This window comes from Zonotrichia leucophrys, chromosome 2 (genome assembly GCF_028769735.1).
Source record: "Zonotrichia leucophrys gambelii isolate GWCS_2022_RI chromosome 2, RI_Zleu_2.0, whole genome shotgun sequence".
NCBI classification, from domain to species: Eukaryota; Metazoa; Chordata; class Aves; order Passeriformes; family Passerellidae; genus Zonotrichia; species Zonotrichia leucophrys.
In genome coordinates this window covers 146,047,254-146,064,494 of record NC_088171.1, presented here as the reverse complement: position 1 = coordinate 146,064,494, position 17,241 = coordinate 146,047,254, and the positions used below count along the sequence as shown (strand labels likewise).

At 40.4% G+C, this 17,241-nt stretch overlaps 1 protein-coding gene across 2 annotated transcripts in view; it reads left to right on the top strand.

Moving 5' to 3' along the window:
- The window catches only part of ZFAT (zinc finger and AT-hook domain containing), a 125,066-nt gene that overhangs the window by 72,728 nt on the left and 35,097 nt on the right, over window positions 1-17,241 (top strand). For both annotated transcript variants that reach the window (XM_064706718.1, XM_064706717.1), the window contains 3 exons: window positions 7,823-7,973; window positions 8,273-9,741; window positions 10,919-11,151. In XM_064706718.1, the coding sequence (XP_064562788.1) occupies window positions 7,823-7,973; window positions 8,273-9,741; window positions 10,919-11,151 (1,853 nt within the window). The remainder of the gene's footprint in view (window positions 1-7,822; window positions 7,974-8,272; window positions 9,742-10,918; window positions 11,152-17,241) is intronic.

The following is a 17,241-nucleotide window of genomic DNA, read 5'->3' as shown; positions in this document are numbered from 1 at the left end:
AAGCTTGTCCTTCTGGACTATCTGGATCCACACTTGAGTACAACTGAAAGTTTCGTTTTAATCTTTCTAACCAAGCGCTTGGTGATTCATCTCGCTCCTGGTGACTATCAAATGCCAATCTTGCATTATTTGTTCTTGGGACTGCCTCTCTTATCCCTCTTACAATTAGTGTCCTATATTGCCTCATGCTCACTCTTCCCTCTTCCTGGTTTGGATCCCAGTTAGGTGGGTTAACAGGCATTTTATCTTGTCCTCTAGGACCTCCTCTATTTTCTCTTTCCCAAATCCTCATACCCGCAGTACGAATCATTTGTATTTCTTCGGAAGAGAACAGTATTTCTAGGACAGAATTTAATTCCTCCCACGTAAAGATGTTAGGCCCTAAGAATTGGTCTAATTGTTGGGAGATGCCTATTGGGTCTTCTAATAAAGTCTTAATTTCTTTCTTAAAATTTCTAACTTCAGAGGCGGTTAATGGGGCATTCACAAAACCAACACCACCTCTGCCCCCCCCCCCCCCCCCATAGGCACTTCTCTCAGAGGAAACAACTTTTCAGTTCTCCCATATTCACCTTCAATTTTCTTTGCTTGGAATCTTGTATTATATTGATGGCTTGCTACAAGCTCATCTGGTTCAATTAATTTCTTTTCCTCTATATCTTTACAACAACAGGCCTTTTTCACTCCCTGACCTTTTGTTTGCAAACCTTCCTCCTGCTTGTGACTCAGTATGTTGGGGTACAGGGGATAAATAAAAAGGAATGTTTTGTGATGATCCAGGAATAAGAATAGGGGAAGAGGTACTTTGGGTTATGGGCTGAAATATGGGGGAAAAATAAAAAGGAGTATTTTGGAAAGTTTTGGGAGCCAAGATTGGGGTATGGACACTCTGAGTGATACTAGAGACCAGTGTCTTGGTACTTGAGGAACTGGAAGGACTCTGCAAAACTGAAGGAGTACTAGAATGGGCAGGTTCTGGTATATTTGGGAAAGGAGATGATACAGAAGAGGGGATGCTGGGAGCAGGACAACTTGAATTAGAAGGTTGAGGTGATTTTAAAACTTCTGTGGAAGTAGATACTGAAATTGCATCCACCTCGTGAGATGGTACTGAGGGGTACAAGGTTGGAGGGGGAGGAGGAAGGTGGTCTATAGGGGGAGTTGGTTGAGGAGGTAACGGGAGGTCATCTAAGGGATCAGGAGGGGGAGGTGGAGGAAGATTGTCTAAAGGATCCCACCTCCGTTCTGGTAGCTTAGTTTCTTCTTTTTCTTTTTCTCTGGATACTTTATATAATTTTATTTCCTCTTCCTGTTTGTCCCTTTCTAACCAACATTTAGCATATCTAATCTCTTCGTCACAAGGTTCTATTCTGGTATTGACATATCTAATTAATGCTATACATAGCCATCTTTCTTTTGTCCCGTATCAGGGCAAATAAATAGGTCCTTCAGCAATACTCTCTTTAGGCCATATTTCTGTACAGTATCTTATAATTTTTCTCTTATCTAGATCCTTCATTCCCTCATTAGTATCCCAATTTATTAAAAGTTCACCTAAAGGACTACTAGTAGGTATTTTCTTAAAAATATCCTTCCCTTTTCTCTTCCTGCTGGCACTTTTCCCAGCACACTGTCCCATCTTTAACTGGCAATTGGTATCCAAATACAATATTTTATTTTTTTTCCCAATAAGGGATATGTATTAGTTATAAATGAGGAAGAGAAAATAAATATTAATTATTGTGGAAAATGTAATAATAATGGTTACTTTAAAAAAGTTCCTTATCATAAGAGACAAGACTCTTTAAAGAAATGTTTGATGTGGGAGACGAAATAAATATGGTGGCTTTGGTGGGAAACAAAACAAAACAAAAAGGTGGCCCAAAGAAATATTTTGTGTGGGAAACAAAATAAATATGGTGGTTTACAAGTATTTTAGAATAATAATGTTAGTTCAAATGAACACTTAAAACCTAAGAAATATAATATCTATCATTTTAGTGGGAAAGCTAAACAATAGTGATGGCTATTTCAAGAAATTAAACAACTTACAACCACCTGCTCAACTAAATACAAAATAGATGCAGTAAGCCACTTACTCTGCACACCACACTCAACCACATACAAATTGGCTTCAATGAGCCGCTTACTCAAAATGGCCACTTCACACCACACTCAAAAATCAAAATGGCCACTTCTCGGCCCACCGTGTAGAAAACTCAAAATGGCCGCTTCTCAGCCCACCTCACAGCAAACGCAAAATGGTCGCTTCTTGGCCCACCACACAGAAAACTCAAAAATTCCTAAGGAATGGCTGAAGGACTTTTGGCCTGCCCTCACCTCCGAACCTCATTCCTTAGGGGCCCCGACTCTTAACATACAAACAAAAAAAAGAAAAAAATTCTCCCTAATGTGAGCTGGTTCTAACCTCCCCCTCAGCCCTAGTGACTGAAAGGGCCCTTCCACAGGCGGTGGCCCACCTCCCCCCTGTGGGTCATCATCCCTGTGAATTATATTTTCAGCCACCCCCACGACCCCCTTTAGCTGGGATCCTAGCTCAGGGTGAGCCTACTTCCCCTCCATGACCCCCTTTGCACTGGGGTCCTAGTTCGAGGAGACCCTACTCCCCTTGGGTTGGGCACCCTCCCCTTCCCTGGCCTCAGAAAAGGGGCACTCCCCTACACGGTGGCCACTTTATTCAGTAGTCTCCGTATAGGAGTATTTTCTCCCACCCCCAAGGTCCTAGTTCCTCAGAGAGTAGACTCCCCCGGTCTATCCCTGAGGAACAGCCCTCCAAGTGGTTTGAGCTAGTGGTCGGAGCTCTACCCCTCACTGGGCAAGTCCGCCCCACTAACCCCCCTCGGGTACCCCTATGACCCCCCAATGGGATCCTAGTTCAGGGTACCGAGTGTGTCCCCCTCTATGACCCCCCAATGGGATCCTAGTTCGAGGGGCACAACTCGGGCCAATGGCTCAAACCACCCCTAGGAGCCTCCAATCACTGGAGGAACAGAAGCCTGAGCGGGTAAGGGCGGCTATAGGTGGGTACTCCCCGTCTCCCCTACTCCTGGGGGTCCATAGGGGCACACACACTCCACAACAGCACTCGCTTCGGGGGTCTGTACTCACAGCCCCCGTCTCATTCACTCACATGCACTTCGCACCCCCTATTGCCTTCAACCCCACTCACGTTGCTCTGAGGCAACGTGAGCCCCGCTCCCTCTCGGAGGGCTCTCACCTTTTGGGTCGCTGTGTTCCTTGCAGCCTCGGGTATAGGCGCAAACCCTTCTGCAGTCCGACATAGTCCAATCTCTGGCAGCCAGAAAGGTGGCTGGACGCGTCTCTCGGGTCCTGGGCTGCCCCGGACTGTTTCAGGGTGTGGCCTATCCCGGACAAGCTCCCAAAAAAGAGATGTTATGGATACAAACAAGGCCAAACTTTCTCCAGAGAAAGAGGTTCTCGTTTATTAAAATAGCTACAAGGAACGGAGTGCCCAGGATAAGCCCAGGCACCCACACAGCGAGCCAGAAACGAAAACAGTGCGCTCACCCCAAGTGCACTGGGTTCTCCCAAACAACAAATATCCCAAAAGAAGAAGAACCCTGACCCAAAGGAACTCCCCACATTTATAGTCCCCTTCGAGTCCAGGATTGGTGCATTTTGGATCCTCATGATGATTGGTCCATTTCCAGGCTTCTCATTGGTCTTTACTGCCGTTCATTCTGGACCAATCATTTCTGCAGGGCTTCGAATGATTGGTCAGATGTTTCATCCAATCTCTCTTCGACCTTGCCTTGCCCCATCAGACCCCTGCTTCACCAAACCCTGGGCCCTTCTAGCACATTCTAATAAGGCCTCCCCCCTTTAACATAATACAAATAATATAACATATTGAATACAATATAATTGAACTATATCCTATTTTAACTTAGCTTTTACCTATAACAAGAGGAAAGATGCTATCCTTATGCTGACTTAAAGCAAATGTTGGATTAGGCAAGGTTAGGAAAATGAGACGTTTCCCCTCTGAATGTGAGCAGGTGTTCATGTTGTTGTGGGTTTGCAGATGGATTTAGCTCAGCCAATCTAATGTCCAGCTCTGGTGAAAGGAGGAATCTTCATCCTCCCACACATGGGTCTGCATTTCTATTTTTGTCCAAGTTTAAATGGGTTCATTCTCAGAGTGACTTAATGTTAAATGGTCCTTTTGCCTTTTTTTTAACTTTATTTAAAGTTTATTTCAAAAACTTTATATTTTTGAAAATATAAAGTTATTTTTTTAACTTTATTTTAATATCTATATTTATTTAGAGATAGCTTTGTATGGAGAACCTTGGCATTATGGGTAGAGTTGGTTTCTGATGACTTTGAGAACTGTATTCCTATGGATCACACACATTTGAAGCACATTTCACAAGATATTGTGGAAGCTGGAAAAACACATTCCTTCAGAAAGAGATTGAAAGAAACAAATATTCACTTCATATCCATAGCTTATTTTATTTTATTATTCATTATTCATTATTTTAACTGTACAGACCAGAGTTATGGTCTGTACAGTTGAAATCTATTATGTATACCTACATTATGAAGATTTTTTTTATACTTTAACTTCAGCTAAAGTTCTTTTTTAAAACAAAAATAGTTGGTCTGAAGGCAGGATGCAGCATCTCTATAGGAAATAAAAAGGACACTTATTGTTTAAAGTCTCATGGATTCTGACAGTTGTTTGCATTAGATTAGTTCTGATGGGTGTTTGCATTGGATTATCATATTTAATATGTATCAATTAATTTTTCTAAGTCCCATTTTGAATGCATTTATATTTTCAGTTTCTGTGACATTATGCAGTAATTGTTCCATAACTTAATTAAATGTGGGGTGAAAGTGCATATTCCTTTAGTTTAAGTCTGCATTGAACTTTTTTTTTTTGTGGGTTGCAAGATAATGATTATTTACACTTTTTTTTCGCAGTATTGCTTAATACAAAGTTTTTTCTGATATTTCACTTTCAGTTACCTCTTTTCCAAGCTGAAGGTCTCCAAATTCTCTACCCCTTTTCCAAACAAAATACTTTGGATTTTTTCTTTGTTACTGTTTTCTGAAGTTCTTCTTTATCCTTGATCCATACTTGAAGCTTTAGAACATTTACAGAATTTAGTTGAATTAACAAGAATTAGGTTGATGTTTTTTCCTGGTTTATTTCTGATCCATTCCTAATAATTCCATTCCCTTTTAGACTGTTGATAAGTATTGGAGAACTCTGTAGTGAAGGCCAGGCTGTTTTTTCAAGGGACAGACTGTAAGACACTGGAGGCCATCTCTGAGTTTGAGCCAGGGATGAGGCTCACTGGGTAATGCTTATCTGTAGCAGCTGCTGTCAGAATGACATGAAGAACTCAAATCTTATTCTTCTGAAGGCAGATTTACTTAGGTGATATTGACTGAAAAGAGGAAAGCAAAAGGCATAAATAAAGTCTGGTAAACTAAAGTCGATTCTGCCTTTAAAATAGAGATATGATAGTGCTGGGGGAAGGATTTTTGCAAAAGAACTTATCAGTACAGTAAACTTCTTTTTTTTTACCCTGATATTTATATGCTTTGACTTCTTGAAATGATTGCTTAGGGAAGCAGGAAAACCTTTATCTTCCTTATTGCCATTTGATGTTTTTAATAAAAAGTAAGACCTTGCATGTGTTTGCCTTGTTCTTAGGCATTTCCCTAACCTGAATACTGAGGGCATTCTTTTGGATTCGGGATATGTGGTGGCTAGGCTGGGCAGAGCCTAGAAACCAATTTTCTCACTTCCTGGGCATGTGCTATGGTCATTAGTTTGTGATCTAGTGGTGATTGCTGTGGCTGCTGGTCTGTTGGCACCCTCATCCCAAGTGGATGGAGGCATCTAATCATTATTAATGTTCCCTGTCTTCTAAGGGTGGGAAGCAGCAACCTCCCACTAGGGGCCATAATTGCCTTCTGTGAGCAGGTACTTCATCAGCATGACTGCAAATCTGAATCTCCCTCTTCAAGTTTTTAAAGACATTTGTCTTTCTGTGAAATGCATAAGTAATTTAGAGGCAGTAACATGAGGATAACCTTGGAGCATTCTGCTCACTCGAAGTATGCAAAATACTGGTGAGTTAGTATTTATCTAGTGAGTATATATTCAGTTCACCCAATTTAGGTGATTAAATTTTTATAGTGGTAGTATGAAAGTCTATTAAACAGTTTGGCAGTCCTTTTAGAAAATGCTCAAACATCCTGAAATGCAGAAGGGCACAGAGGAGAGTTAGTGTGGAGCATTTAATGAGAATCTTTGTCTCACAGTCAAGAAATGGGAGGCCTAGAAGAGGCAATCATGCATATAAAGCAGTTTAAGACCTATTTTCTTTTAAATGAGTCACTCTAAATATAGAATTTGCTTCTATTTTAAGTATTGAAATATCAGAACACTTTTCTGCTCTATGATGTCTAGTCTATTACCTTTGTACTGAACCCACAGACTGAGCCATGGCTCCTGTGCTGCTATGACCAGGTCCCATCTCACTGGGACAGTGCAGTTTGGGAGATGCAGTCCTGTGGACAACCTGATATTTCTGGGAAAGGGAGGAACAGGAAGAATAGAAGCTGTAATGTTCTGGTAACATTTAGGGTAAAATCTTGGAAGATCAGTTCTGTTGAACCTGCAGAATCTTTAGTACAGAACTGAAAGCATTATTAAAAAACAGTACTCAAAAAAAGCTGGTTTTAGATGCAACCAGTTTAGTGAGCAACAGAGCTATTACAGTTTAATCTGTTTAGTTACGGAGTTGCCTGACGTCCAGTCTCATAGGAAAAGCTTCAATAGCTTAAGGTACTCCCATATAGCCTCTTCTCAAAATATCTCAATTTCCCAGTTAAAATCACTCTGAAGGACCCACAGAGAAAACCCTCTGTTTTTCTCCTTGTTGTCTACAGCACTTCTTTCCTCCATGTTCTCCTGGACTTCTCACTGTCTTTCACACCTGTTGTTGGGTAACCTCCACTGTGGTTTCAGAGACGTTATATTAGTACTGCCTATATTTTTTAAATAATATCTTCAGGAATCTTGGCTAAATGCATTCAGTATAGCTCTGAGTGCTCCCAATGAAGATTGAGACATGCACGTGGAACACAGAATCAGAATAATCTGAATTGGAAAGGCTCCACAAAGACTGAGTCCATCTCCTGGCCCAGCACAGGACAGCCCCAAGAATCATACCATGTGCCTGAGAGCATTGTTCAAACACTTTTCGGGCTCTGTCAGGCTTGGAGCTGTGACCACTGCCCTGGGAAATCTGTTCCAAACATATTTTCATTCTGAGGGATGGCAACATGCCCCAAAATATAAGGAGTTTAAGGAAAAGTTGTACATAGTTTTAAATATAGACTAAATTGTCTTTTAGACTAAACTTTTCCCCAGCCTTATTTGTGGAACTGATTGAACAGCTAGGCATCATTTTTCAAAGGCTGTGTTATGAAGCAGAAACAGAAAAATTCAAATTTTATTTAGAATATTTACAATCTTTTGAAGGTGGAAATATTTGGATGTAGGATCTCCTTGTAGCAAGTATCAAGCACCATGAATAATGCTCTGAGCTATCAGTCCTGGCAAGTTTTTTTATGCAGAACTGTGGTATAAGTACTGATGAATTCTGGAAGTGTATCCATCATTAACAACAGAAACTAAAACAGTCAAACTAATGATTACGGGGTTTATTGTTTAATTTACACTTTTATATTATAACAATGCATGTTTCTAGTGTGAAATTTTTGATGAACATTCTTTTCATTCTTCCTTTAGGAGCCAGAAAAATTGTTCCTCTTGAGGCTTCTCCTCATGAAAGTGAACCCAAAACTCCAGACACAACAGCACAAGACCCATCACAACGAAAAGGATATCAAGAATATGCCATTCAGCAAACCCCATACGAGCAGGCAATGAAAACAAGCAGGTAGTTTTGAAGTACTTACATTTGTGTTCATGCAAAATATGAATTAAGTGCTTCCCCTCCATTTTCATAAAACTGGGGTATTGTTCTGAGATCTTTAAATAAAGGAAGAGCTGAAAATTAACTATGAATAAGCTGTATAATTTAAAATGTCTTTAGAGAATATATTTTTTAAAAACTAAGCATTTCTGTCCATTATGAATACTTAGGGAAACACATTAAGTTATGTATGTGTAATTTCAACACATTATGTTATCAAGGTTCACTACTGTAAGTATAACTGTTTGTTTGGTTTTTTTTAGGTTGGGTCCAACTCAACTGAAAATTTTTACATGTGAATACTGTAACAAGGTGTTCAAATTTAAACACTCCCTCCAAGCACATCTGAGGATCCATACTAATGAGAAACCTTACAAGTGTTCTTACTGCAGTTATGCCAGTGCCATCAAAGCCAACCTGAACGTTCACCTGCGGAAGCACACGGGGGAGAAGTTCAGCTGTGATTATTGCACCTTCACCTGTCTCAGCAAAGGCCACCTCAAAGTCCACATCGAGAGGGTTCACAAGAAGATTAAGCAGCACTGTCGTTTCTGCAAAAAGAAATACTCAGATGTTAAAAACTTGATCAAGCATATGAAGGAGACTCATGACCTCCAAGACAAAAAGGTGAAAGACGTTTTCGATGAGCTTCGCTTGATGACACGAGAGGGCAAAAGGCAGCTCCTCTATGACTGCCACATTTGTGAGCGCAAATTCAAAAATGAGCTGGACCGAGACCGCCACATGCTCGTTCATGGTGATGAAAGACCCTTTGCTTGTGAGCTCTGTGGCCATGGAGCCACTAAATACCAGGCCCTTGAGCTCCATGTTCGAAAGCACCCTTTTGTGTACGTGTGTTCTGTGTGCCTGAAGAAGTTTGTCAGTTCTGTGAGGCTGAGAGCTCACATCAAAGAAGTGCATGCAGATCTGCAGGAGGATTTTGTTTTTAATAGTTCTATCAACCAAAGCTTCTGCCTGCTTGAGCCAGGAGGTGACATCCAGGCAGAAGCCCTTGGTGAACAGCAGACACAAAGTGCAGGTGAATCAACTGTCACAAGCACTGATGCTGTTAACACCCCACAGCCATCTGCTTCTGAAGGTGAATCAGCAGCTGCAGATGTAAACCATGATGGTCAGCATAATGGTGATGTACAAATTGATGCAGTCCTTTCCTTAGAATTAGAAAATCCTCTGGTGAAGAGTGTAGCAGACACACTGTGTCAGACAACAGACATAGCAGTCCCAGACATTCAGCCCTGTGTAACATCAGATTGCTTCCTGCTGAAAAATGGTACTGCTGGCCCTGAGGAGTTTAAAGATTCTCCTCCAAATGAAGAGGAAGTTACTCAATGCAGTTCTGTAAACGAGCAGGGTGAAGAAATTAATCTTTTACTAACTGAAGACAAAAGTTTAGATGTGAGTCAGAACAACACAATGACTGAGAACCTTGCAGTTCTTGCAGAGACAATCCAGTCTGTTCCTCCTGGTGAATCAGAAACAAGCAATCCACCCATTCAAAATTCAGCAGAACCCACAGACCCTTTGGCAGCAGCAGAAGCTGGGGCAGCCACCAGCCCACAGACAGCCTCTTCCAACACAGCCACAGCCAGTGGGGGGAATGGATCCGTGGCCTTCATGCAGATCCTGGACAGCTTGCAGAAGAGACAGATGAGCACTGAGCTGCGGGAGAGGATAAGGAAGGTTTATGGAGACTTGGAATGTGAATACTGTGGTAAGGAGCAGTGGAATTGTGTTTGGGGTTTTTTAAATCTTATGCAGTGAGCTAGCTTTTTCCTGCTCCTCCAGTTTACAGTGATGTAATTGTATATCTTTGCAGCAGCATTAATGTTGTAGTTCAGTATGGATTCTGGGGTCCAGTGGGATTTATGTTTTGCTGTAAATATAATGTGAAATGAGTCAAATCTCCTCAAAAAAACTCAGTAGTAGAATATAGCAAAGCAAGGCTCAATTATCTGTTGATGTGAAATTTGATAGAATTAGATTAATTCTGTCCATATGCATCTCCCCAAGCCACAATTTTCACTGGGGCTAAGCACAGCAGATTTAGGTATGTGATCATCATTAGTGCAGTTCATGCTTTAATGCTTGAGCTCCATTATCAGCTTAGTACAAAATCCAATTTTTTTCATATAGTGTAGGAGGATGTATAGTAATACACATTCTGTACAATAGAAACATAGATACTGGCATAATTTTGTGTCTTGTTTTGAACCAGGTTCTTTGAGATGAAAATTTTAATTACATGGTATCAAATCAAGACTATCCTGACTGTAATTGTTTGGGTTTTTTAGTTTATGGAAGTGGGAATAACACACCATTCCCACTTATTCTAACTGAAAATGTTTGTGTTTACATAAATGGAAAGGAAGCAATTCAGGATGTGTTTTGTAGCTTTCGTTCTTGAAAAGGCAAAGGAACCAAAGTCTGAAAAAACAAGTTTTTGAAACATCATGTAACATTGTACTTTAGATGAATTGCTCTAAACTTTTTGGTGCCATTATGCCAAAAGGCTTTTAAGAAGGAATAACATGAAAGAAAGTAACAAAAAATATTTTGACAATCTCTTTTGGTGTACAGCTGCATTCAGATTCTTTGCATAAGAGAACAGATGTAAAGGACTTTTTCTTTAGGAAAAAGATCATTGATATGTACTAAAGTTACTCTTCTTAGTCTGTTTCAGGACATATAACATGATCTTCTTAGGCATAGGTGGATTTGTAAATATATTTTCAGTAGTGAAGGGTCTGTAGGCAAGCTCTCATCAAAGACAAAAGGGACAGGATTCAAACAGTGTGTTTTGTCCTGTAAGAAAATTGGTTATATTTTTTTTGAATTTTCACTGACAATTGTTCAGGAATTACTTTCTTCATGTCTAATTTGATTTTCAGGCAAGTTGTTTTGGTACCAGGTGCACTATGACATGCATGTCCGAACGCACACTCGAGAACATTTATATTACTGCTCCCAGTGCAATTATTCTTCCATCACCAAGAACTGCCTTAAGCGTCACGTCATCCAGAAACACAGCAATATTTTGCTGAAATGTCCCACAGAAAATTGTGACTACTCCACTCCAGATAAATACAAGCTCCAGGCACACCTGAAAGTTCATTCAGATCTGGTGAGTAGCAAACCAAATGTGTGTGTGTGTCCGAATTCAGTGTCTTCTTCAGCGTTTGTAATTCTGTGGCAATACTTGAAGACATAGTTCAGGGTTCTAACCTGTGTGTTCTCTGCACACTTCTGGGAATACCTGACTTAGAGTAACTGGATATTTGGATCTTCTCAGAGCTGTTTTCAGGGGATTATGTCCGTATCCATTTTCTCTCTTTGGTTTTCTCAGTATTTTCAGATCCTTTGAGTGAGTAGAATAAAGTTGGTACTCTAGTTACATTACTTCATTCTGTGAACCTGAATTCCCTGCCTTCATAAATAAATTACTTGTGTAAAATGGGAATATGTTCTTCCTAATTACTACAGACAAAAGATATTTAAGTTGTTAAAAGGGATTTTTTTCTTAGTATCTCCACCTAGTTGCAGTTGAACTTCTAACATTTTCTGTTGTATTGACAAACACAGAGAGATCTCATTTTAAAGGTTCCTGTCTTGTTCAGAAAGCCCTCAGAGTGCCATGTGCTGAAACCAGGCCTTGGTAGGCTGTTGGTCAGTATTTCCAACAGCTGGATTTACTTTAAAGGTATTTGGAGCAGAGCAACACTTCACCTACTCTTCTTAAGCAGCTACTTCTGAAGAACTTTAAAACCAAACAGAAGAGATAACACAAAAAGGAAAAATTTCCCCCCTTGTGTCCTCCCCTTCTGTAAATATTTGAAATGGAATCTGAATTTGTTGTGAAAGGTGCAGAAAATCCACAAAATAGACATTCTTTTTGGATTTTTTTGAATTCGTGTTGTTTACAATGCCTATGTGATAGCAAAAATCTGTGCAACTGATTCTTAAGAACACTTAAGAAAAAAGAGTCTACAATTAGTTCTCCTTAAATCCCTCCATAAGTACCTGGTTTTCAAGTGTGATGAATGTCCAGCAGCTCCCACCAGGAACAGAATTTTCATAATTCTAGATAGAACTGAGAAAATGGATTTCATAATTAAAAGCATTGTGATGGCACAATCTTTCAGAAGCATGCTTACTGATGCTTACTGTCAAATATATTCATTTAAATGGATTGAAAAATTAATGTATTAGAATTTACTTAGTAACTGAATTTGGCAATTCTCACATTGATCTTTGTGCCCACTGCTTGGTATATTTACTCCATGCATATCTCAGTGAAAAGGACCACTTCTTCAAATGTATATCTATGCACAGTTAAATGTGGAAATCTACTTTAATTTTCATTTGAAAAATCAATTCTTAATAAATATTAAAATTTAACTTCTGTGGAGGCAGAAGATATTGAAATCTCAGTTCAGTTCCTTGTGTGGATGTGTATCCTGCATCACCTCCTTGCTGGCTGCATTTCAGCTGGATCCCTGCATTATTTGTAGGAGATAAATGGTGGGTATTGAAAAGCAGCTTTCCCTTCATCCTTGTATATATCACTGTACAGCCACCCACCTTGCTCTGTGTGCAGCACTCAAGTCTTGCACTGAATTTGGGGTTGGTTATTCCCTGGCAGATGATGATGGGGAGTGTGAATGTGCTGCCTCTTGCCTTCTGTGTTTGCTACACATTTTTGTTACAGGGAAGATTTTTACTTTTGAAGCCTGGGTGTCCGGTTTTCGGCTGTTTGGATGGCCTGAAAAGGCCCGGGGTGGCCTTGGGCAGCCCGCGTTTCAAAGGACGAGAAGAGGCTTCAGTTCTTTTCTCGGTCTCGGTGTTTATTAATTGTTTATCTAAAAGATTTTCTCTCGGCCCGACAGAGGTCTGCTCAGCAGACAGCCATGAGCACACTCCCTGCCCTCCGGGCGGTCACCTATCTTTATACCCAAAGTTGCGTATACAATATTTATCATTTTTCCCCAATACCTTTCACCCTTATTGCCCAGTGCACTTTTAGTAACAACCAATCTCAAAGTGCCACCATCACCACAGAAGATGGAGGAGAAGAAGAAGAAGAAGAAGGACAGGACACGCCCCAATTCCTCCATCTTACTTCTCTAAACCCCCCTGTACAGAAATCCTAAACCCTGTGTTTCACCCTCTAATTAACTAATCCCTTCACCATTCACCCCGGTGAAATCCTCCTATCCTCATACAGGTGTCGTCTCCCGTGTAGGATCAAAGTCCAGCCACCAGACACTTCTGGCAACATTCCAGGACTCCCGAGCCCCCCAAGGGTGGTCTCGGTGACTCGGCACCTCAGTCCTGAGGTGCTGAGATCCCACACCTGGGAACTGAGGTGTGGCTTGATTCAAATCCAAAACTTTGTATATATTCTCTGATTTTCAGTACTCATCTTTTGCTCCTAGGGCTTTTATTGTAGATTTTTGATGTTTATTGGCATTTATTGAGCTCCTCCAAAGTTCAAACTGTGACATGACCAATCACTTCAGTGTCATGGGACCTAGGAAAGAGCTGGGCAGTTTCAAATTGCTTTAGTACAGTCTATGTTATGAATGAGCTCATGGTAACATTGAAGAGCAGGGTGTTGAATTAAACAGTGCTGAAGTAGGTACCAGAGTTTGTTTACAACCCCCAGTGGTTTTTGCCATGCTCACTGTGCTGAGCAGATAAACATCACAGAGAGGTTTGTCTCTGAACATATTTTAAGTCTATGTATGTAATTGATACTGCAACATTATCACCTCTATAAAACTGCACTTCAGACCCAGAACCACCACCCATTATTAGGTGCCTGCACCTACTTTGATGCACATTTTGGAATGTAAATCATTCTTGTCTTTGGAAGGATGCTTAGAAATTCCATGATGACCTTTCATGTAATAGTGTACCTGTTGGTAGGATGTGAGATTCTCAGGCTCTGGTTGCTTATTTGCCCTTCCTGAGGAGAGTAAATTTGCACATGGTCACAGGTCTGGCTGTGGAGCAGTGCTGCTGAGCAGTCAATGCAAGGTACTGCAAAGGGAAGCAGTTAACAAAAACATCTCTGGTCTAATGATCAGGCACACTGTTGGAAAGCAGCTTTTGCTCTTAGTCCTCACTTCCATAATGAATGTCAGCTTAGCATTTGTTTTTACTAAAGTTATTTCACCAAAAAATGCTTAAGTGCTGTATGCAGGTGCTTGTCATTTTGTGAGCTGAGTTCTACGTCTTGCCAGACTTCAGAAAAATCTGTCTAAACATCTGCATGTTTTTCTGTAGCCTCCTGCACATGTGTGCACAGCTGTCTCCTGGGTACATCACATCCTTTAGATGAGTTGCATTTTAATGGGACATCAGTTTAATGCAGGAATCTTTTGGGAAATTTTTTATTTGAACATCATGACAACTGTGGTGAAGATTTCTGGAAATCTTCACTCCTCAGAAGTGTAACTTGGAGGTCTAATTCTGATCCCATGGGTGTTAGAAATTAAATTTCTGTTGATCTGGGTAGATATGGGAGCAGGCTTTGGTCCTCTCTTCCTCTACAAAATCACGCAATCAAATGTTGTGTTAATTGAGTTGTGGGAACGTTTCCTGGAAATATTTTGTGAGTGCCAATATTTAGTAGAGGATTTTAATTTTTATTTTTGTGACTGTATACTTGTATACCTACCCCTTGAATTATCTTGAAACACATGCCTCAGAGAAATAAAATTCTCTTCAGAGCACCATAAATGGGTAATGCAATATAGCTGATGCTTTCTTAGCACAATTTTAATTCATTTATATAAAGAGAAATGTATTGTGATTATTATGCAAGTGGCCTTATTTAATAAAGAAATAGTATAAACAAGAAAACTTGTGATAGTATTAGGCTAATCTATTTTCACTAGTTTAAGAATACTTACATACCTAATTAAATTCCTGTTTTATGGAATGTAAGCAACACTTTCAGTCGAAAACCTACCTTTTTTTAGGAATTATTTTAAGTTTCTTATATTTTCTCAAATTGGTTAATAGAGTGTTGAGCAAATATTACGCAGTGATTTCCTTTGAAATTTAAACAGCTGATTGGAGTTTGCAGCTGGTCTCTTACAAAGGTAGATGCAGTTCTCTCCATGCTTTGCTTCTGTTCAAAAAAGCCTTCAAAGGCATTTAAAAGGCAGGTATTCCTTTAAAGCATAGGAAAAATAACTTTCATTCTTACCAGAGGAGAACCTGCATGCTGAGAATGTGATTCAGGTATTTCTGCAACCTCAGCTTTCAAAGAGTTTCTGTCATCACCTATGGCCAGGGCACCTGGAGAACTGGAGCTGTGGAACAGGGGAGCTTCTCTGGGGCTCTATGTTGTGGTCTGGATGCTCTGAAATATTTCATTTGCAGCAGGGGATCTTTAAAGGCTGTTTTGAGACTGATGGGATTGCACTGAAGGACTCACACAAGCTCTTAGAGCAGCAGCAGAAGAACATTTAAGCATTCCAAGCTGACAGCATCAGCTCCAGTACTCTGGCACTGGCCTGGGTACCCAGCAGGGAAAGGTTTGGGTTCCTCTGTGAGGAACTGGAGCCACACTTAGAGGGGACTCAGTGCTCCTAGGCATGCTCTGTTACACTACAAATGATAACCCTTTTGAAGATCACTTCTGCAGAACTTGGTGCAGATAACTTTCTAACAGCTTGAAAAAAGCTGTTGGCATTATTTCATTATTGAAGAATTTTGTTACCATCAATCATCTTGTGGAAAGATGAGTTCTCAGCACCCATCCATTCATGTTGCTCTGTAGGTCTTGATGCATTTACTGTTTATTTTGGTTTTTCCTTTAAGACATAGGCTTATAGCCTTGCCTTCCTCAAGAATATTAATAAGAATGTGAAGTTGTCACAGTTAACAGCACTTCAGCTGAAGTAGAATGTGTGTGTAGTGGAGTGTTGAATTTTTATTCTCTTTTTTAACATTTTTCTCAATGTTCTGGCCACACTGAGAAATGCTTAATTCAATGAGTATTAAAGACCAGCAACACCCAACTGCACATTAAAAGTACACTATTTTTTCCCTTTATTTAAATGTATATTTTGAAATCAGATATATAGCAAGTTTGAGGAACAGACTGAGATCTGTCAACACATTTCAGCTCAAGAACCCCTAAATGATTTTGTGCTGTTTTTCTTAAATGTGCCAAATTATGAATGTGATCATGCAACTACATCTTTGAAATGGTGCAAACATTTCTATGGAGTTTTGTTATGATTAATCTGCCGATCTTTATTTCAGGTGGAAATCCAAAATCATCACTAGCAGATTTAGATTATATCATTTCAGAGACCCTAATTCCACAAACTAACAGCTCTTTTTCAAGGTTTTGTCAACTTTGTAGGCTCCTTGAATCACTTCCAAAACTCAGCTAGTATTCTCTGATGTTCCTATTTTTCCCTTAAGATTCTTAGGGCTTAAAATTCTGACAGCCCCAACTGCATAAGGTACAGCCCTCAGGGTGGTAAAACTTGTGTAGCTGCCATCCCCAGTCCCTGATTTTCTCACTGGAGCAAAAGACTTTCAGCTCAGGCAGAATTCTCCTTGTGCCACTGCCACAATAAGGGCAGTGAGAGCTCCATATCCTACAGCTGTGGGAGTATTTATTGATATTTCAGCCCAAGTGTTCTGGGGCTACTGCTGGTTTTAACTTGTAGGTACTTCAGGGATTTGTTTCTCAGAGGTACATGAGACTGACTGCCCCTGCTGCATCAGAGTCCAAAACCCATCTGCCATGAAAACCCATCAATTGTTGCTTTCCTTTCAAGAGAGGTGTCCATGTACAGCTGTACCACTGCAGCATCTGGGCAATAATGACCTCCTTGTAGAGTCCTCCTTGCTATCAGAGATGCTCTTTGGTCAAAGGTCAGAAACTGGTAGAGTCCAGGACCCTTACCCTCCTGTGATCTCCAGATTTCTCCTTCATAACACAGGGGTCTGTCCTATTTTGATCAATAATTTCCTTCCACACTCTTCAGGAAATATTTCTCTCCTGGAATAAGTAGTGCAGTGTCTGTTCTGTGGCTTCAGCTCACCTTTTCAGAGATCTCTGGTGGGTGGGCAGCTGCACCTCTCCAACCAAGTACTGTGTTACCTGGGCACCTGCCCAGCTGTCAGGACTAACTAGACTCCCTCAGTCTGTGGTTTTGATAATCCACTCATAAATTAATCTACT